The sequence below is a fragment of the Cololabis saira genome, chromosome 5 (assembly GCF_033807715.1).
Source record: "Cololabis saira isolate AMF1-May2022 chromosome 5, fColSai1.1, whole genome shotgun sequence".
Classification (NCBI taxonomy): domain Eukaryota; kingdom Metazoa; phylum Chordata; class Actinopteri; order Beloniformes; family Belonidae; genus Cololabis; species Cololabis saira.
The window spans coordinates 22,657,015-22,676,908 of NC_084591.1; the positions used below are offsets into that span (position 1 = coordinate 22,657,015).

Sequence of the window (19,894 nt, forward strand, 5' to 3'; positions counted from 1 at the left end):
AAATGCAGCTTTGGAAACACACTAAATGATGCTCTTTTTTTTTTTTTTTTAAGGCAGCATTTAACATCCTGAAACCTTCAAAAACGTCAAATAGGAGCATCGCAATGACAAAATACTTTAAACTAAAAAGAAAATGTCTTATTATTCACATGTTGTCTATACCTATTTCTTTTTTTTCCTTTTTTTTTTTTTTTTATATTCTTATCCCTGATTTTTTTTCCCCCATTTTATCACCCAGTGCTCCTACCTAAGTCGTGAGCTCAAGTCTCCTTCTTGCTTGAAGAGTGAGCAGGCTGCTTCTTTTCACCAGACAGGGTGGGGTTTCTCCGGCTGGACGTAGCACATGGAAGGATCACGTTTTTCCGGCCCCGTTATTTGCGCCCCGGCTGGCCAGAGGGGGCAGTGGTCCATACCTATTTCCACCTCAGCTCTTCTTCTGTTGTGCATTTGTCAAGAATTGGCAATTATCAAAGATAATATCAGCGCAAGCAAAATGAACTGTGAATAACTACGGTCCTGAAACAAGACATTGGCTGCAGCCAAGTATTTTGGGGCAAGCGATGAAAGTGTTGTCGTTGTACAGCGTTGGGGATTTGTTGAGAAACTGCTGCGGTTTGAGCTGTGCACCAAAGTAGCTGCAGAACATTCTGGCTACATGTCTGTTTTGAGAAATTTGAGAACTGCCAGTTAAGTTGGTCACTACCGTCAGTCCAGCTCAGGGCGCAGTTACTGCCGTCATTCCACCAAAACAGAGAAAACGTTTGATATCAGTGTGGGAGGGGCTACATTTACATAGCAGTCCATCGAAGTGATTTACAGTGCTCATTTACACACTCATGCTCATTTACACACTCATGCAACATCCGTGATAAAAAGAAAGGAGCGCTTCGGGCCAGGGAATAACCATGGAACAAGCCAGTTGAGCCTCAAAGTGAATTTTTTATGCGTGTGCTCTGTTTCCTGCTAGCACAATTTTCTTCCTCTCTTCTGCCTCTTCTTCATCTAGTTCAAAGCCGTCAGGATGTTTTAAACTGAGTTCAGAGACAATGCAATTAGCTTTTCATTGGAGAAATCTGCATTTACAACAGCTGTGGAACCAGAAATGAAAAAGGGCCTGGTTTTCAGTGTGAAATGTACTCTTGCAAAGTTCACCAGCTGCATGGGTTTTACTGAGACATCAAAACATGACCCTGTTGCTGGGAACACGCTGGAAAACCACCACAGACAGTATGTTTTCTAAATTAGGCCACATAATGATAGGTTTTGCTCCGTTTTGTATATCTAGGTAACAGCCCAAACATAATTCCAGCCTGAGATCAGAAATTATAGTGGCATGGAAATGTTTGAGGACCAGCCCACATGGCAAGTGGATAGAAGGTGGATTTCCCCATGAATGAAAGGGGTTATGGATTTTGTGAGGCTGTGTTTATGACAGTGGATGAGCTTGCAGCTGTTTGCCATTTTGAGCTTATAAGAGTTTGCTGCTCAACAGTCTATACAGCTTGGTTTGCAGGAAGGTCAGGAACAGAGGCCAATGTGGGCGTATGTTTGTGACTAATGTACAGTATATGTGAAAGATTTTTTTTTATACTTACACAACGTGTGCTCATTTTTAGAGCACATCTCAATGTCGGGATGGATATTGATGACTTAATATACCAACGCTCATGTGAATCTGCCTCTGGATCTCCCTGCGTCTTAATGTCCTGTCTGTAGTTAATGTACGCAGGCTAAGACGTGGGTAAAGGACACAGCCAGAGTTCATTCGGACAGAAAAACAACAGATCGAATACAAAAGGAGAGAAAACAATGAAAATCGAAACCTAGTCTGCAGAGGCTAGTGTTTGTTTCTCCACATTTTTCCCTCGTCTGTGTTGCTGCCATCGCTATCTTTTTTGACACATCTAATATCTGCCATGTCTTTGTCTTAACTTCATTTGTTAATGCACATCTTTTCCTGCATCGCAGACCTTCAAAAGGTTCAATAAAAAGTTGGCACGGTCCTTAACTGCTTTGTAAGGTTGCCATTCCCTGTTATAACACTTAAATCAGGCTTTGATCAGACCAGGGGGCCTGGCCCTCGACAGCTACTGTCCTGCATGTTTTAGATGTTTCCCCGCTTCAACACAACCCTGATAGACAAGGCTGGGTCACCAACAGAGTTGTATAGACCTTGATGACAAGCTGATAATGATCATTTATTTAGAATCAGGTGTGTTGATGCAGGAAAACATCTAAAACTTGCAGGACAGTAGCTCTCAAGGACCAGGGTTGGAGGCCCCTGGTTCAGACCAACCAATAAGCAGGGTTGTTGCGGTTTTTATTTCCTAAGTCTCCTATTTTCCTTACATCTCCTCTTGCGAACAGGCCAGGACTGCAGGACCGCCAGTCCGGACCACTGCCATGCCCGTGTATCTCTCAATTGTTCCCTCCTAAACTTTTTGTGGGACATCCAATAGCAGGAGTGGATCTATATTCACAGTTTCTATTGAAGGTTTTCAGACTCATTTCAGGATCATTAAAAGATTGTATCTTTTTTTATCTTATTTTTCAGTGTTTGAAGCCTTCTTGTCCTGCTGTGTTGTATTGAGAGGACTCGTGCTACCCAGATACCCGTCAGTCTGCGGTATTGATCCACTACAAACTTGCTGACCTGGATTGCATGGAACAAACACGGCAGCAGCTGCTGCACACATTCATGCAAATGTACACACAGGCACAAAACACTCACAATGCTGGTCTGAGCTCCGCCGCTGCTCGCTCGGATCCCATGTGGATGGCTTCATAAATGACTTTCAGGTAATTGTGATTCATAATTTTCATCTGCTGAGTGTAAGCAGGTAGCACAGTGTATCGCAGTTGGGAAGGTCTGAATGGGTTGCATTATCTTATAATGGCTCTTAAGTGGCACTTGGGCATGAGACAATCATTTGCAGAAAAAAAAAAAGATACATAGAAGACACCAGAAAGTTGCTAGTTTACATCTGATTAAAGGTTCTGTGCTCAAATAGAATATGGAGATTAATTTTTAAAGCAGCAACTCACTTGACTATGATGCTCACTGATGGCAGGCAATCAGACTAAGCAAAAAAAAAAAAAAAAAAAAAAAAATATATATATATATATATTATAATTACTCTATCTTTAGGTTAACAAGGTCTTATTGTGAAAGACCGAAGTCAGGTGGATAATATAAATTAAAACATTCATTTAACATTACCAATCCAGAAATGCATTTGTGTTTCTGCAATTTCGTTGATATACTATACAATATATACAATTATATAATGCCGAAAATTTAGCTAGTACAGGTTTAACTGCTTGGCATCTCTGCCTGCCGCACCTCCTCCGGTGCACTTTGAGGTCAGCTGCAGGGTCTTCAGCTGGTGCCACCGTTCACTGATGTTTCGCCCCCTAGCCAGGACACCTCCCGGTGGGGGGGCAGTGGCTTTGTGGGGACGTCTCCCCACGCCACTCCCTGCAACTGACCTCACTGGGGTGTTGAGCCCCAACTGCTGTCCCTCCTCCGTAACCACATCCAGAAACTCGCTTTCTCTGCCTCCTCTGCCAATTCCTTGATGGCCTTCTTCAGGCTGTGACCGGTCATTCCCGCAGCACGAAGGAGCCGGATCGCAGACCCCCCCACAAAGCCCCTGCATCCGACCTCCACCGGGTGAATAGTCGCGGACCAGCCTCCTCCTCTGCACTCCTCCGCCAGATCGCTGTACTTCGACCGCTTGAACTCATGTGCTACTGGTATCCCCTCCTCCCAGGGCACAGTCAGTTCAATTATTAGGACTTTCTTGGCAGCTGTGGACCACATCACAGCGTCAGGCCTTAGCGTTGTCTGTGTGATCTCAGTTGGGAAGACCAGCTGCTTGTCCAGGTCGACGCGCATTTCCCAATTCTTTCCCGGGGTAAGCAGACGTCCCAATCTTCTGGTCACTGTCTTCTGTCCTGCCTCTCCTGGTTTAATGAAGGCAATGTTTTGCCGATGGGGATCGGAGGAGTTGTTTGCCCCGACTCTGCATCTCTCCAACTGCTCTGCCAACTTCCGCAGTACCTGATTGTGCCGCCACCGGAAGCGCCCCTGTGTCAGGGCGATGTTGCACCCTGACAGGATGTGTTGGAGACCTGCATTGTCCTTGCTGCACAGGGAGCACTTGCCCTCGCTTCCGAACCACTGGGCAAGGTTTCGGGGACATGGAAGGGTGTCATAGGCTGCCCTCACAAGGAAGCTGAGTCGTGACTGTGGGGTTCGCCAGATGTCAGCCCAGGTTATTACTCTGTTGATGGTGTCGTCCCAGCGAGTCCAAGCTCCTTGTTTACCCTGGGACACGGCCTTGATGAGGTAGCGGTCCTTCTCCACTTGTGAGACCTCTTCCACCACCATTGTCTTCCTCTGCTCCCTTGTGGCTTTGGACCAGAACTGGACAGGCTGCCCCCAGCCCAGCCCTGCCCGGCTGTCTTGGACTCTCCCCAGGACCTCCTTGTGTTGCAGCCTGGAAACAGCTTGCTCCACTTCATCCTGGGCTTTCCACTTCCGCCCGGTGCGAACAGTCACCTGTGCACCCTTCACTGCTTCGTCTCTGGATTCCCTCAGTTCGAGTACAAGGCGGGTTTTCTCTTGCTTGTATCCAAGGCTGATTGACTTCAGAGGAAGCTGCAGGATGTTCTTGCCGAAGAGGCCTGTGTCTGAGAAGCAGCGAGGGAGGCCCAACCACTTCCTGATGTACCTGTTGGCTGTGCCGTCCATCTTGCTGACCAGGGAAGATGGAATTTCCCCTACTTTCAGCGGCCACATCACACGCTGGAAAAGTGTGAAGTGGTAACACCACACCTTCAGTTTCCCAGGAAGTTGGCTGTTGTCGATCTTTGCGAGCCCCTCACTCAGCTGTTTCTGAACCGTCCGCCCCATCTGCCTGTCTGAGAGCTCTGCTGTATACTGCCTCCCGAGGCTGCGGATGGTCTGCTCTGCCAGGAGTGGTATGTTCTCTCCTCCAGCTGTGAACACCGTCCTGTCATCCCTCACCCCTTTTCTGATCGAAAGGCTCCTGGACTTGGCAGGCTTGACCTTCATCCTTGCCCAGGCTATCAGTTCGTCGAACCGCTGGAGGAGTCGTGCTGTACATGGGGCGGTTTGAAGGATGCTTGTCACATCATCCATGTAACCTCTCAGAGCGGGGAGTCTCCCTCCTGATGGCGATTTCAGGCCTCTGGCCATTTGCCTCGCTCCGATGAGTAACACTTCAAACGCTGCCACAAAGAGAATCGGTGATATAGAGCAGCCCATGGCGATTCCGACTTCCAGACGCTGCCAACCCGTCATGTAGTCATCTACTGAGAAGCACATGTGCAGGTTGTCAAAGTACTTGGCTATGATGTTACTGACGCACACAGGCACGTGGAAGAATTCCAAGGCAAACTCAACCAGCTTGTGTGGTACTGAGCCATAGGCATTTGCAAGGTCGAGCCATACCACGTGTAGGTCGCTTCTCTCCCATTACTAATTACATTACTAATGAATACATTTCTAATGTTTTCTGTCGTAATGTAAAGAGCAAAAACTGGTTCAGACTTTCCACATATATGACAAAAGACCAGGTTTAGCAGCTGATTAGTGTTCATCTTTTCCTTGATCTCTTGAATGAATGAATGAATGAATGAATGAATGAATGAATGAATGAATGAATTAATGAATTAATGATTAATAATTAATTAATTAATGTATTTATTTATTTCAGACGATTACCACAAAGTGATTGGTAAACAGTATTTACAAAAGAACCATCCCAAACAACATATACATACAGCATACACCAGTATCACTTCAGTTGACTGGCGGGTGTGGGTGAGGAAGTAGCAGGTGAACGTGTTAATCTGGTTCATCAGTCATCACTACAACTCATTCATGACCCATGTCCATGATAAACAACAAAAGGCTTCATCCCTTTTGACTGGCCGAGGGATACTAGGGCCCCACCCAGGGGAGGCCTGGAGTGGGGGCCATGTGATCCATGTGATCCAGCCGAGCCAGCTCTGACCAAATGAGCCTCGTGGGTTAACCGTTCTGCGGGCTCATCTGCAGGAAGGGCTTCATGGGGCAGGTGTGATGCATTCTGGGTAGCAGCCTAACGTGTGGGCCACATGCTGAGCCTCATTTTCTTAAACTAGCCCTTGGGACATGGAATACTTAATTTAACCATTTTTGTTTTGCTCATATTCTTTATAAGTAATTAATGTTCATTTATAATTGGATGTATTATTTTAGTATATAATTAATCAGAAAATGTGTTTTGAAAGCATCTTTATTTTCATTTTATCTATTAGGATATCTTAATAACTATCTTTAACTATGTATAGTTAAAGCCATGATGTCTTTGTTGTTGATTAAAACAGCTGCCTGAGCTGCCTGTCCACAAAGGCTATAGATACAACAAGTATAAGATTAAATACATGATAGGCACATGTGCTGAACGTCACAGAAAAGCTCATTTGACGACGCTGCAGTAGGACGCCTGCAGCCTGGTCCGGTCCTGGAACTCTGCGCATGTTACTGTAAACTCATTAAAATCAGAAAATGCCTCTAATGTCAGAGAATTAACTACCATGTGCAGGGCAGGAGCATGACCTGTGTGCATTCTGCGAGACAGACACGGCAGCTGGCTCATAGCTAACCGCAGCGACACGTCTGCGAAAGCCTCATTAAAGGCAGCAGTGGACCCGTAACCGCACTGGGAGGAGTTGCTGTACATTCACGGTGGATGTTCAACAGTATTACAGTATTTCATAATACTCCTGATAATTCTTATGTGCCTCTTCTGAAATCTGAGAGCCAATTCTCCTAATTAACAAGTAAGAGTCAGTAATAATAATTACCTACCTTTATCTACATAAAATAATATTTTCTGACAAATAGAAAGTGACATCATTAGTGATGCAGGTTGCAGATCTCATCACAGTCCTAGTTATAATGTTATTCTGAGCGAAAAGGAATTGTAGAGTGAAAGAAAGAGGTTATGTGAAGTAACTTGTGTGCACGTGCTGTAACCATCTTGTCACAATCTTTTTTACACAGAGTTTCCATCAGCAATACCCACTGAATTTTTTAGCATTTGAACCAGAATCATCACCAGGCTGTATGATATATCACTGGATGAGCTAAGAGGTATTCCATTTAACTAACAGGCCTTAGTGGCTGTCATACGCAGCCGATGAGGCTCCTAAATCAAAAGCAGGTTAATGGCTCTAACAGCAGCCTTTGTGTTATATAAAAGTGCAGAGGTGAGGCCGTGTTGCCCCGCAGAGCGATTTATTGGATCATGTCCTCCGGGAACAGGAGATGGTAAATGTAGGAAAGAGCCAGACTGAGACATGAAGGAAATGAAACAGAAAGGTCACAGGTTAGAATCATGTCAGACAATTAAAGGGGCATTGCAGTGATGTTCCATCCCATTTACTTCAAATTACATATATGTCACGTAACTGCAGTAGCATTACAATGAGAAGGAGGACTGGCGCTCTCCTGGATTTTTTTTTTATTTGTTTGGGGTTTTTTTCTGTCAATACAGTTACATTCCTTCTCATATGTTTCAATGTTTTCAGTCCCTGTTGTTTAGAAAAAGTATGTGAGTCAGACTTGCCCGGCACTTTTTTGAAATGTTTTATTGAGAGCAGCATTGTAGCAGCAGGTCCTTGCGTGCTGATTATATTGTTCCTCATAGAGATGGCCTTATGTGCCTCCACTAGCGGCATTACATAACGTCAATTACACTGATGAAGAGAGGACGTTGTGATTTATATATATATATATATATATATATATATATATATATATATATATATATATATAGGCCCTGTGATGGACTGGTGACCTGTCCAGGGTGTAACCCCGGCCTCTCGCCTGAAATGAGCTGGGATAGGCTCCAGCAGACCCCCGTGACCCTGTAAAGGATAAAGCGGGTATAGAAAATTGATGGATGGATAAGTGTTTCTCAATATACTTAGAAGAAAATATATTGTTGACTAACTTGGGCAGGATTCTCAAATATACAACTGGAATCAAAATGAACTTCATCAAACAACCAGAAGAAAATGATGACAGGCGGTTTGGCTCCCACAGAGCTCTGATCTAAGTATCAGAGAAGCTTCTGAGGGCGCTCAGAGCAGAGGAAGCAGGTGCATTCACAAAGTTGTCTTCCTGTACACGCACCACACATTTTAAAGGGAGCATTGAAGGGAGCAAAGTATTAATTCTTTCAAAGTGTGCTTTTCCATCTCTGATGTGAAGTAGAAGTCAAGGAAGCGACGGCACAAAAAAATCAATGAAAAGCCACCACGGAGGAGTTAAAATCACGTGTTTAGTTATGTATATTTCATCTAACCATTCACAAGTGAGTCCAAAGTAAAAAAAAGAAAAAAAAGAGAATTGTGAGGAAATCAGAAATGTGTGAAGGCCGTGAAATAATACAAAGTAATAGTTCCCCTGCAGGGGAGTCAGCAGGGGCCACGGCAGTGTTGTGGTCCTGTTCCTTCTTTTCCTTACAAGCAAAGATATAAAAGTGTGAAATGAGTGTGTCATTGTCACCCAGCAACATGTCACAGGTGACAGTCATCATCATGTAGGGACAGACTGCAGGTAAATGTCATCAGGATTGAACATCATAACACACCAAGGCTGACTTGAGCTTACAGTGTCACAGAAACTGTGTCTCTGTATTTAAAAAGGTAACTTTTTAGCCTTTTCGTTTTTTGTGAAACTGCAACATTTTGCACACTTGTGTGAAACAGCTATCCCATGTTCAGAGGTTAGGGGACGATCTTTCGGTATATGCATCACACAAACCTGTGACAAGCTCTGATGCTGCAGGAAAGCTTTGTGGGTAATCAACAGGCGGCTCTGCCCCGGTTGATGAATGTTTGACAGTTTATCCAGTCAAGAGGAAAAGTCTAGTCGCTCATGGCAATCGCTGGTCCACCCAGAAAGCTCCCCTAAGACCCACTTCCACATCGCTGCATTGTTGCTGACGGCAACATGCAGCCATCATTCTTAATTCATTGAAAAATACCCGTCCAGGTGTAGACACGCGGATCACTTGCATCTATTATAGCCCCCATTAGACCGTAAAACGTGAGCTACTGTAAACAACAAGCTATGTATACGTCCAAGTGTATAAGCGTGTGTTCCTTGTATGGTGACAAGCAGGCGCACTAGTACAGTTAGTATGTGCATGTGACTGGGTCACCATGACAACAGAAGTCCCTGGAGCATGCTGTGAACACAGTGACGTCACTGGCCTTTGCAGGTCCGTGTGTGTGTGTGTGTGTGTGTGTGTGTGTGTGTGTGTGAGGCAGAAGCTGCTGGAAACAGAAACAGACAAAATGACAAGACAATTAGAAGAAAGAAGAAGACAGAGATGAGAAAGGAATATTAAGAGATGTGTAGTTTCAGAGAGTTTGGATATGGTATTATGCCGTATGTTGTATCATCACATTTCTGAGCTGTTTCTGTGGTGGCTGTGTGGGCTGTATCTCTTTTTTGTTAGTTTTTTTTCCCTCCAAAATAACAAAGGGGTATTGATCTGTGTCACATTCAGCCACTGCTCTACATTGTGAGGTCTAACACTCACGAACAGATTATGTAACAATAACCCCTTGAGCACAGACGTGTGAAAGGCCTGCACTACTAGGTGGGACACAAATCAATGATAGACAGCACAGCTAATTCAGCGTAGGATAGGACGGTTTCCATTATGTTTGTAGCTAGCTTGCCATTTGTTTCCTTTATGTTATCGTTGGAGCCATGAGGGTCACTTTGGCCATTTTTGTTGCACAGTTTATTTTACTTTCCTATCGTGTTTCAGTATTATTTATTTTTAGCCTTTTTTTGTTTTCTTTTTCTTTAATGTTTAATGTTTTATGTCAAGCACATTTCTCATTTTACACTTGTTTGTTTGCATTGTTCTTGATGTATTTTGTATTCTATTTTGGTTCTTTTGTGTCACATTTTTGGCATTTCTTTTAATTATTTTGTTTTATTTGTGTTCCGTATCTTTGCAGTTCCTTATTTGCCTAAAAATGATCCTCTTTGTAGTGATTCTGTATTCTTTTGAGGAAACTGCATCACATTTCAGCTTTGTTTCTTTTTGTGGTCATTCCAAATTTTGTCATTTGCATCTTAATTTGTTTATATGGTTTATTTTCTTCATTAGGTTGTTACACCTGCGATTTACACAGTGTGTGTGTTTATGCACCTTGGCCGCAGTGTATATCCTGCGCTCTTTTTTTGGTCTGTCAGTGTGAACAAGTATACCTCAGACCTTAGAGCGTTGATGGTCTCGCAACAAGTGAACAATTTAACACAGTTCTATAGATTTGTTTGTCAAACTCACATTAAAACATTGTTGCGTACTTCGAGGGATTGTGCATAATTTTCTATTGTTTATCCAGACAGACAGTCTATATTGTAGCTGAGGTGGAAATTCCCTGAGGCGGATATATATATTGTATATATTGTAATGCAATTCCCAGGCAGACTCTGTCATTTATCGCAGATATCCTGGCTGTTAGTCACTGCTTCTTAATGAGCTCCCAGAGAGTCATATTTGTATCCTATTTTTTTTTTAGAGTGTTTTTATAAAGTATATGTAGTTACTAGTGCAGTCAAAGTAAACCTAGGGTTACATTTTTAACACAAATCTCACTTAAAACAATAGATGCAACGTTAACGGTACACAATCCCACCTATTTTACACTTCACCAGTTGTTTGCACACTGCTAAATGTTTATAGCCTGCACATTTTGCTGATAAGGCCAAGTATGTCAGCTTGTGTTGTCCAGCATATCTGTGATGATTGATGGCTGTTTGGGTGTTTTTCTGGGGTTTGTTGCAGATTTTGTCTGCATTCAAAAAAATCCTTGATAAAATCTGAGGATAACGGCTGTGCTGAAAGGTGGATACTTAGACCTTAAAAGAGTCGATGTGATTTAAGACGGTAGGGAGCTTTAAGCACGGAGGAGTGAGCAACAAGCGAAGCTTGTTATGCCATCTTCTTTCGCAGTCAACCAGCAGCACCTTGAAACACTTTGCTGAGCTGTATGCTTTGAAATGGTCTCTAGCTAAGATGAGAAATACATCAAACACACATCAGGCAGTCCTCAGAAATGGCATGAAAACCATCTCATTCTTAAGCTATACTGTGGATCAGGGTGACTCATTGATAAAGCAAAAAGGAACTGCAAATATCTTTGTGAGAAAATTCTTATTTGTATTGATGCATAAAATACCTGTTAACACATTGTAGTTGATGGTTAAATGAACATACTGAGTCAAACTGTAAAATGACAAAGACGCGAGTGGCATCAATCTCGTCTTTTCATTCAGCCAAGACAACAAATAAGTCTATTTCTCCAAACAAAAAATATTTTTCTTCATCTCTTTCTTCTCTTTTTATACTGAACTTAGCACTGACTGCATTTCACCAGACGGACCGATAATACAAAACGGCTTTCAATAGATCTTCCTTTACAACTTTCTTTAACAAATAATTCAGAGCTTAGAAACATTTGGAACGTCGTGAGGAAGGAAAAAAAAACACACTTAACTTTGGAATCATTTCCACCAAAATTATTGGTTATAATTGATTGATTTTTCCTGCAGTGAAATAAACAAATCTTTGTGAAAATCATCATTTCAAGATGATGCTTGAAAATGTACATGTTATTTATCTTCTCTTGGGAAAAATTAAAAAACTAAAAGTACTCGAGATTTGGTACAAGATGATCACTTTTGAGTCGTATATTTAAACAATACGTGTTTTCTCTTGAAATCTAAAACAGTGGGACATACAGCTTGATTTGAGGAGAATCTGAAGATGACATCTTAAATACGAAACTCCAGTGCACTTACTTTGCCTGGCTTGGAGTTTGTCTCACATCAGAGTCGCCATCACAGCCCCGACCTTAAATAACACTGACTTCGGATCTTAATCTCTGTCCAGTACATCAGCCTGCCATTTACCCAGCTGGAGGTACTCTCTGTTGATCTGTTAATCTGCCACACTGTCACACATCGGGTCAGACAGCAGAACAGTCCGACTGCATGAAAAATGGCGGTGACATCACTCGGGCCTAGGGATGAGTCAGCAGGTCACCGCTTCATCTGCTCGGCCGCTCTGGCGCACCACAGAGTAGCAGGTGGCAAGTCAGTCATTGAACAAAACCCGCATCGCTTTTTGTCACTAAAAGGAATCATTATTGTGCACAAAAAAGGTTTTTATTGTTCAGAAGAAGATTACTTGGATTTGGATTGATGAGATGACAGTTATTATTTCTGACAGAAATGTGCCACTCAAAGGAAAAGCCAGCGAGCAGAAAGCTCCTGACTTAGTCTGATAATTATATATTTGTCAGGGTGCGGTTGGAGTAGAACCCAGATGCAGGAGATCAGGAGTTCCCAAAAAACAGTGATTTATTGTACTTAAATTAAAGAAAAGCGTTCAATTCAATTCAATTACTTTATTTGTTGAACAGGGACTGTACATATTAATAAACACGAGTGTAAATACGCATGGTTGTAGCCAGAGGCTAATTTCCACCATTCGTCCCCGTGGCAATTTAATGCCAGACACAGAGTGCTGCTTAGCAGGATTGCAGAAATACCAGAACATGAACATTACAAAAACCAAAAACCAGACCTAAAACCAGTGGTGGACAGTAACGGAGTAAATTTACTTGAGTACTGTACTTAAGTACATATCCAGAGGATTTGTACTTTACTTGAGTATTAGATTTATTTGGTACTTATTACTCTTACTTGAATACATTTCCAAGACAAATATTTGTACTTTTACTCGAGTAAATTTCTAGGAAGGCTGAAAAGTACTCGTAACTTTCAGGTCTGCTCTTTTTTTTTCTTCCCTAAAATCCTATTGGACACAAGCTGTTTTTGTCAAAGGAGGAGACCTATCACAGTGCACGCTCTCCACTGGGATGTACGTAAAGCGGAAATACGTCAAGCCTCCTCAAAACGATACCGCCAAAGTAGCCTGCGTTTGTCAAGACAAGTCAAGACAGAGCCGCAACAATGGCTACGCCTGCGTCAGGAGAAGAAAGACAATCCGCTGAGTCGTCTGAGTCTGATAATGAGCCGGACTCGGAGCAGGGACTTTCACAAATCCTTGGCCGTATCTTAACTCAATGTTTGAGTTCGACCGAGGAAAAAACGAGGGCACAGACAAACCACAGACATTTATTTTCAAATGTTGTGAGTTAAAAGATCCTCAAATTAATTTAAAAATAAAAAAATATATAGTAATTTACTGATGTGGAAAATAAGAAATTTACTCTTACTCTTACTTTTACTTAAAGTAAATTTAAAAGCATTTACTTTTGGATACTTAAGTACCTTTAAAAACAAGTACTTTTCTACTCTTACTCGAGTAATATTTTGACTGAGCTACTTTTACTTGTAACGGAGTAAATTTTGACCAGTAGTATTTGTACTCTTACTCAAGTACTGGGGTCGAGTACTCTGTCCACCTCTGCCTAAAACATGGAGGAACAAAACAGTACGGACCAGCTGGGAGAAAGGGAAAGACAACACCAGATATACACAGAGGGATTAACGAGACATAGGTGCAGATGATCAGGGCAGATGGGAACAAGGGAAGTCAAGACATACCGTAACTGAAACAGAAAGACACGGGCTGTATCCGATATTGCATACTAACGTACTACATGCTACATACTGCATCAGTATGTACTGTATACTGCCTACTAAATGAACGAATCTTCATAGGGAGTTGATTGCAGAGACGTTCTCAAATGTCTGTAACTTTTAAAGCACGACCGGTGGACCAAAATCCAGGTTTGGCATCGGTTCAGGAAATCAGTCCAAACAGAGCTAACAAGCCCAAATGGCTCAGTACACAGCAAATAAGATTAACAATAGCAATCAAGTCATACAGAAGTTCACCAAAACGCAGCAACTGTACAACAGACAGGCTATATGGCAAGAATACAATCTGGCACTAGGAAATGGAGCTTATATGGAGAACAGGAATACTCAGTTGTGTGTAATCAGTGCAGCTAAAGCAGAAAAGCAATCAGGGGACATGTAGCAGGAGGAGATGGATGTGGTGGGGAAGCAGAACAGAGCCAGGAGAAGAAAGAAAGATCATGTGAAATTACGTATGGAAATGTTTCAGACATTTCAAACGACTCCATTGATACACAAAATGGAAACAGCAGATAAATATGTTTTAAAACCTGTTTTATTTGAATTTGAACATGTGGTTGAATATGGTTTGTTCTACAGTTGTTTTTTGTTGCTGTTGCTTTTACTTACATGACAGATGTCACATTTAAAGGAGACCTATTATGGCATTTAATGTATATTTTAAACAGGCCTTGAATGTCTTAAAAACAATCTAAAGCTTGTTTTTTCTACATAAATCAGAAATTCAGCGTCTGGGCCCTGTCTCTAGTTTTACCGCTTCTAACCCCTTTTTCTGTGCTTCATTCTAAGGGAAGGGGGGGGTATGATAATGAGGCTCTGTGCTGATTGGCTGCTTGAATGACGTGTAGCAGGGGAGGAGAATACAAAACCTCATCTTAACTGTCCCCTCGCTGTGGAAACAGCCACCGCTTCTAAACAATGGCTGAAGCTCCAGCCGGCGGAGAGAGTTGTGGGCGTGGTTTCAGCAGTGGAGGCCGAACCTCTGCGCCTAGGGTGACGTCACCATAGGCGCAGATTCAGACTGGCTCGTAAAAAAGTCACGTGACCCTGGAAGATTCAGCGGGCGGGGGTACAGACCTTGCAGATTTTCATGGGATTTCATCTTCCCTCTGCTGGCAGGCTGAGGGGAGACCCCTTTATATATGTTAAAACAAGAAAAAACGTGTTTTTCATAATAGGTCCCCTTTAAGCATCTATGGTAGTGTATTGTCAAGAATAATTCCATTTTAATTCAATTCAAGTCTTATTTATATAGCGTCTATTACAACAGAAGTTGTCTCTAGGATCTTTCCAGAGACCAGAACATGACCCCCGAGCAATTATTGCATAAACATAAACAATGGTAGGTAAAAACTCCCCTAGTGGGAGAAAAACCTTAAGCCAAACAATGGCAAGGAAAAACTCCCCTTAGGAGGGAAGAAACCTGGACCAGGACCTGGATCATAAGGGGGGACCCTCCTGCCGGAGGCCAGCTGGGCAGAGCAGGAAAAGAGAAAAACAGACAGAGAGAATGAAGAACAGAGAAAGGAGAGACACAGACACACTGTCAAAGGTACAAAAGGCAGGATGTCAGTAGATATCCAACAGAGACGTCTTTACAGACAGGTGAAAGCAAGCAGTGGGATGATCAGAGGGGGACTGCAGGGCAGCAAGCAGATCCTGAAGCTCTGGCCTACAATCATGTGCAGAAGAGAAACATTTAATTAAAGAAAATATATATATGTATAATATTTAATTTCCCTATCATTTTGGATTTTTTATAAATACAGTAAATATAGGATCAAGTTCCTTTTAAGCTTAGATTAAAATTTTACCTTGGGAGATTCTCATATTCATTATGTATTCACACATATTCTGAAATGTATGCATATTGTTCACTATGTTCATACATCAGAGTAAGTTAATAATTGATCGACCTCCTCTTTTTCCCCTCTTTCTTCCTTCCCCCATCATCTTCCCCCTTTCTCCAGGTCCAGAGGAGATTCTGATGCTTAATGGATGACATCTCCAGAGGTTGTGGGAGTTCTTGCGTACATAGATCCAGCATCAAGCAAAAGGCTTTCCTCATGGCAACTCCCTACCTCCAGACAGCTCTGCGTTACCCCTCCCGTGGGGCATATAATTGCTGAGGGAGGGGTAGCGAGACTCACATGAGCGTTCAACTGTAGATAAGAATCACCCAAACCATGTAACAGAGTTCCTTTCTCCAAGGAGGGGGGAGGGTCTGTGCTTGAGTCTGATTTCTTTTGGGGGGTTTTAAATCATTCCTGCTCATGTAATCTGTAAAACAAATTTGTTTTCACTTGTTTAAAGAGTGTATGTGGTTGTGGGCAGAGAGTGTGAGGTGAGGAGAAAGTTACAGCGAGGAAAAAAGAGAGAGAACGGAGGGGAGAGATGGTCCTCCACGTCACCCCTTACTCCGGTGCCTGTCTGCACTTCCTGGATGGTTTATCGTGGAGCCTGGTGTTTCCGTGCTACTGGCTCCTGGACCGACTCCTAGCCTCCTGCGTGGCCACGTCACTGGAAAAGCGCCAGCGATCCCAAGACCCTTGCTCCTTCCTCACTTTATGTGTCGTGATTTCTGCACCAATTTATCTGTTACTCTTCCTCGCCTCCTTGCCCTTTGCCCTGCTGGGCTTCATCATCTGGGCTCCCCTGCAGGCTGTCCGGCAGCCATATCTGTACACCTCCTACAGGTTAGTGCTGATCCAGCTAAGGTTTTTAACTTCTTTCTGTCAACTTACCTACTATTATTTTATTATCTTTAGCTTTGAATTGTAAGTGAAAGCTTTTTAACTAATCTCCTATTTCTACATCAGTTTTCGGGTCAACAGTTGTGTCAGGGTTTTGCCTCCCTCTTTCTCCATAGCAACAGAAATGACAGACACTTTCACGCAGCAGTTACACTATAAAGAGGCACAGAGCCCCCTTCATTGTGCCTCTCTCCAGCTGTGCATTCACAGTGAGGCCACTAAGGTGCAATATCCCCTCCCCGCTGTGCACTGTCACAAAGCATTATGGCATTCCAGAACTTAATGGTGCTATCAGATGCGCCACGTGGCCGCCTCACACTATCCCCATGACGCACTGATTTGTGGCCATCCTCGCAACCCAGTGACACTTTCCATATTGCCATTTCACACAGCAGTTGTTTGGCCCCCAGTACAGCTGTGTTATTACCACCCAAGTCAGGCCAGGAGATGACAGACCCAATGACAGAACACAATGTTATGCCTTTCAACCTCTCAGCAATCCACACAACACAATAGAGCAGAATAAAGGTGCAGAGGAGGTGCAAATAAAACTGAAATTGATCAAATTAGGAGCCACAGGATAAAACTGCATACAACCAAACTTCAGTAGATAAAATACTTATCTGGGATGCCATGGTCATAGATTTAAACCCAAACTTAATGGTCAGGGTGAGAAAAAGATACTGCTCTGGCTTAAATGCACTTGTTGAAAAGGTTAGCCCCACAGAGAAAAAGAGTTTTACATAAAATATCTGGGGGTCTCCTCTATTTATGACTTACCAAGTCAAAGGGGAGAAAGTCAGCCATAACTACATGCCATAAAAAATATTCTTAGACTGGACGCAGTTATGGTCACAGAAGCGACGAGCAGCCTCTTGTTAAACCCATATTCAAAACCACACATTTGCTAAAATGGTGCCATAGAAAAACAACACGGCCACTTCATTCACTGCTTCTGCGTTGGTCTGAATTCCATTGTCCTAGTCTGTGTTGTGGTCTTTCCTTAACGTTAACTGCAGCCTGCCTTATTTCTAGCTAAATGAGACTTTAACATGCATGCATTAATTACATTATCATCCAAGCAGTAAGTCAATTTCCATTAGCGGGAGTTCCGGGTAGATCGTTGGCGCATCTCCATTACCAGGAACGGCCCTGTAAAAGTGGTTTTCAGCAACGTTTACAGGGCGAAAAACATCCCTTGAAGTAAGAGAGGTACTCAGGTCTCAGCTAATCGAGGTTTCTAAATTACTTTTAGCACTCTCACTTGAACATAAATCGTTAACCACAAATCATTTAAACCATTTGGACCAGATACATTTTGTTACAAGTATATTTGATAAAGTTGGAGATTACAAAAAACGATAGATGGACCGGCGAGTCCCATCTTGTTGCCCTATTATGCCAATGTAGAGGTCCAGCAGGTGGTTTTCTTTTAATCTCAGTCCTTACCACCACGGTCTAAGTTTAAAAAAACAACAAATAAAAAGGCAATTGTTTATGTGTTTCCTCTTCTCTTTAGCTCCATTCTTCGTTTATGTCTCCTTGTATGCTGCTGGCAATTGGCAAAAAATGTGAATTACCGCCACCTGGTGGTCGGCTGTGATATTTTGTCAGTCAAGGGTTCTTGTGTGGCACGACAGCGTAATGGAGACACGCCAGCTGAGGGGGCCGAGGAGACAGTCGGCCCTGGTAGAGGTTTCTGTCTGTCTGGTTTACCCAGAACTCCTGCTAGTGGAAATTAATCTAGTATCTAAAATGGCTATAATGCCAACAGTGCTTGGCATATCATTCCTGCACCCGTGTAGTTGACATGGTCCCACATGCCTTTTTGGAAACCGCAAACTGTAATATATAGTATACAGTATGCAAATAATTACACGATTTGCAATTTGCGGGAAGTATTTGGATGGTTTGCTGCAACTGTGCATCTGACCAGTCTATCTCACGAGCTGCATCCCACAATGCAATGCACCCCATGGTGGGCGCTGGTCATTTGTGCCATAGCTAAGTTGGACCAGTAGACAGTTTTTACTCTATACTACATTATAAGTGCAGTATAGCCTGTTGTTCCTTCCAAACCAGCCTAACAGACCCCCTCCAGAGAGTTTCTGTACATGTGATGCCATCTCAGCCTACGCCGAAACATCATAACAACATTAATAATTTGAAAAGGTCTTGAACGATTATCCTTAACTCATGTTAACAAACAAACTGTCCAGGACGTGCTGGGGAACTACGCCCAACCAGCACCATAACAGCATTTCATGGGCTGTAACATTAGAGCCATTTTTCGAGCTTATATCTGTTTAAGTGAAAGGCTTGCTTTGCTAAGCTTGCTACTGGCCAAATCTTTTCCATCTGATTAGTTCTGTGTAAAGGACCAAATAGTATTTTTTTAATATATTATTATGTTTTTAAACTGTTAAAATAAAGGGGAGATTGCTGGTCTATAAAGCTAATACTACTAGGTTAAGAGTAGGGGTTGTTCTTTGTTTTGAAGAAAAGATTTAGTACAAGCCTTCAAAACTTTAAAGTTTATAACCTGTAGTCTACGATCTGCTAAAGATGTTTTGTGAGGTCAATGAGCCATTTTGAAAGAATCCATTAGCATTCCTGCTGAGGTGTGAATACTATTTGTCACTTATCTTTATTTCTTTCCCTTGTAAAGGTTACCATAAAGGATCAAACGGTCTGTCTCCTCCCGCCCTCCACCAGCCACCCACGTTGTCTTTCACACCCATCTAAATATTTTCTCTTGTTCAACCAGCTCCATTTAGTCTTGGTGTTTTCTATTGGAAATATAGCTGGTCACCAAGGGTGTCATTTATCAGTGACTACCACCAAAACAAGTCAAATTTAGGCCAGAATGAGGTCAAATGTGTTTCAACTTAGGTCAATTCATTAGAATTAGTTGCCCAATATAAAATGGCAAAAAGAAGAAGAGGAGAAATAAGATCAGGCAAAGAGGGTTGTCTCATATTATTTAATCATTATTTTTTTCTCTTTGGCTCTGGCTTTTTCTCTCCTTTTATCATTGTCACTCTCCGTACCAGAGCAAGTACATCCAAATACAATGTTAGCCAATTTGTTGCACTTTATTTAAAGGGGTGTGTGTGTGTGTGTGTGTGTGTGTGTGTGTGTGTGTGTGTGTGTGTGTGTGTGTGTGTGTGTGTGTGTGTGTGTGTGTGTGTGTGTGTGTGTGTGTGTGTGTGTGTGTGTGTGTGTGTGTGTGTGTGTGTGTGTGTGTGTGTAATGTTTCTGTTGTTGTCCATCTCAGTTCGAGATGTACATTCTAGAGAAGGGGCGAGTCTTGATTATATTTCTCTGGGAAATGAATGTTTTATCCATAGCTCAGTGTTTTTCAGTCTAGCTCCTCCACACTTGCTGTTTTTAATATTTCTAT

General features: G+C 42.6%; 1 protein-coding gene across 2 annotated transcripts in view; it reads left to right on the forward strand.

The window, feature by feature from the left end:
- The window catches only part of smpd3 (sphingomyelin phosphodiesterase 3), an 85,441-nt gene that overhangs the window by 27,135 nt on the left and 38,412 nt on the right, over positions 1-19,894 (forward strand). The window contains exons 2-3 of one of the 2 annotated variants that reach the window (XM_061721225.1): positions 2,555-2,799; positions 15,709-16,434. In XM_061721225.1, coding sequence (XP_061577209.1) covers positions 16,133-16,434 — 302 coding nt within the window. In that variant the 5' untranslated portion in view covers positions 2,555-2,799; positions 15,709-16,132. The remainder of the gene's footprint in view (positions 1-2,554; positions 2,800-15,708; positions 16,435-19,894) is intronic. The other variant, XM_061721227.1, reaches the window with a different exon arrangement.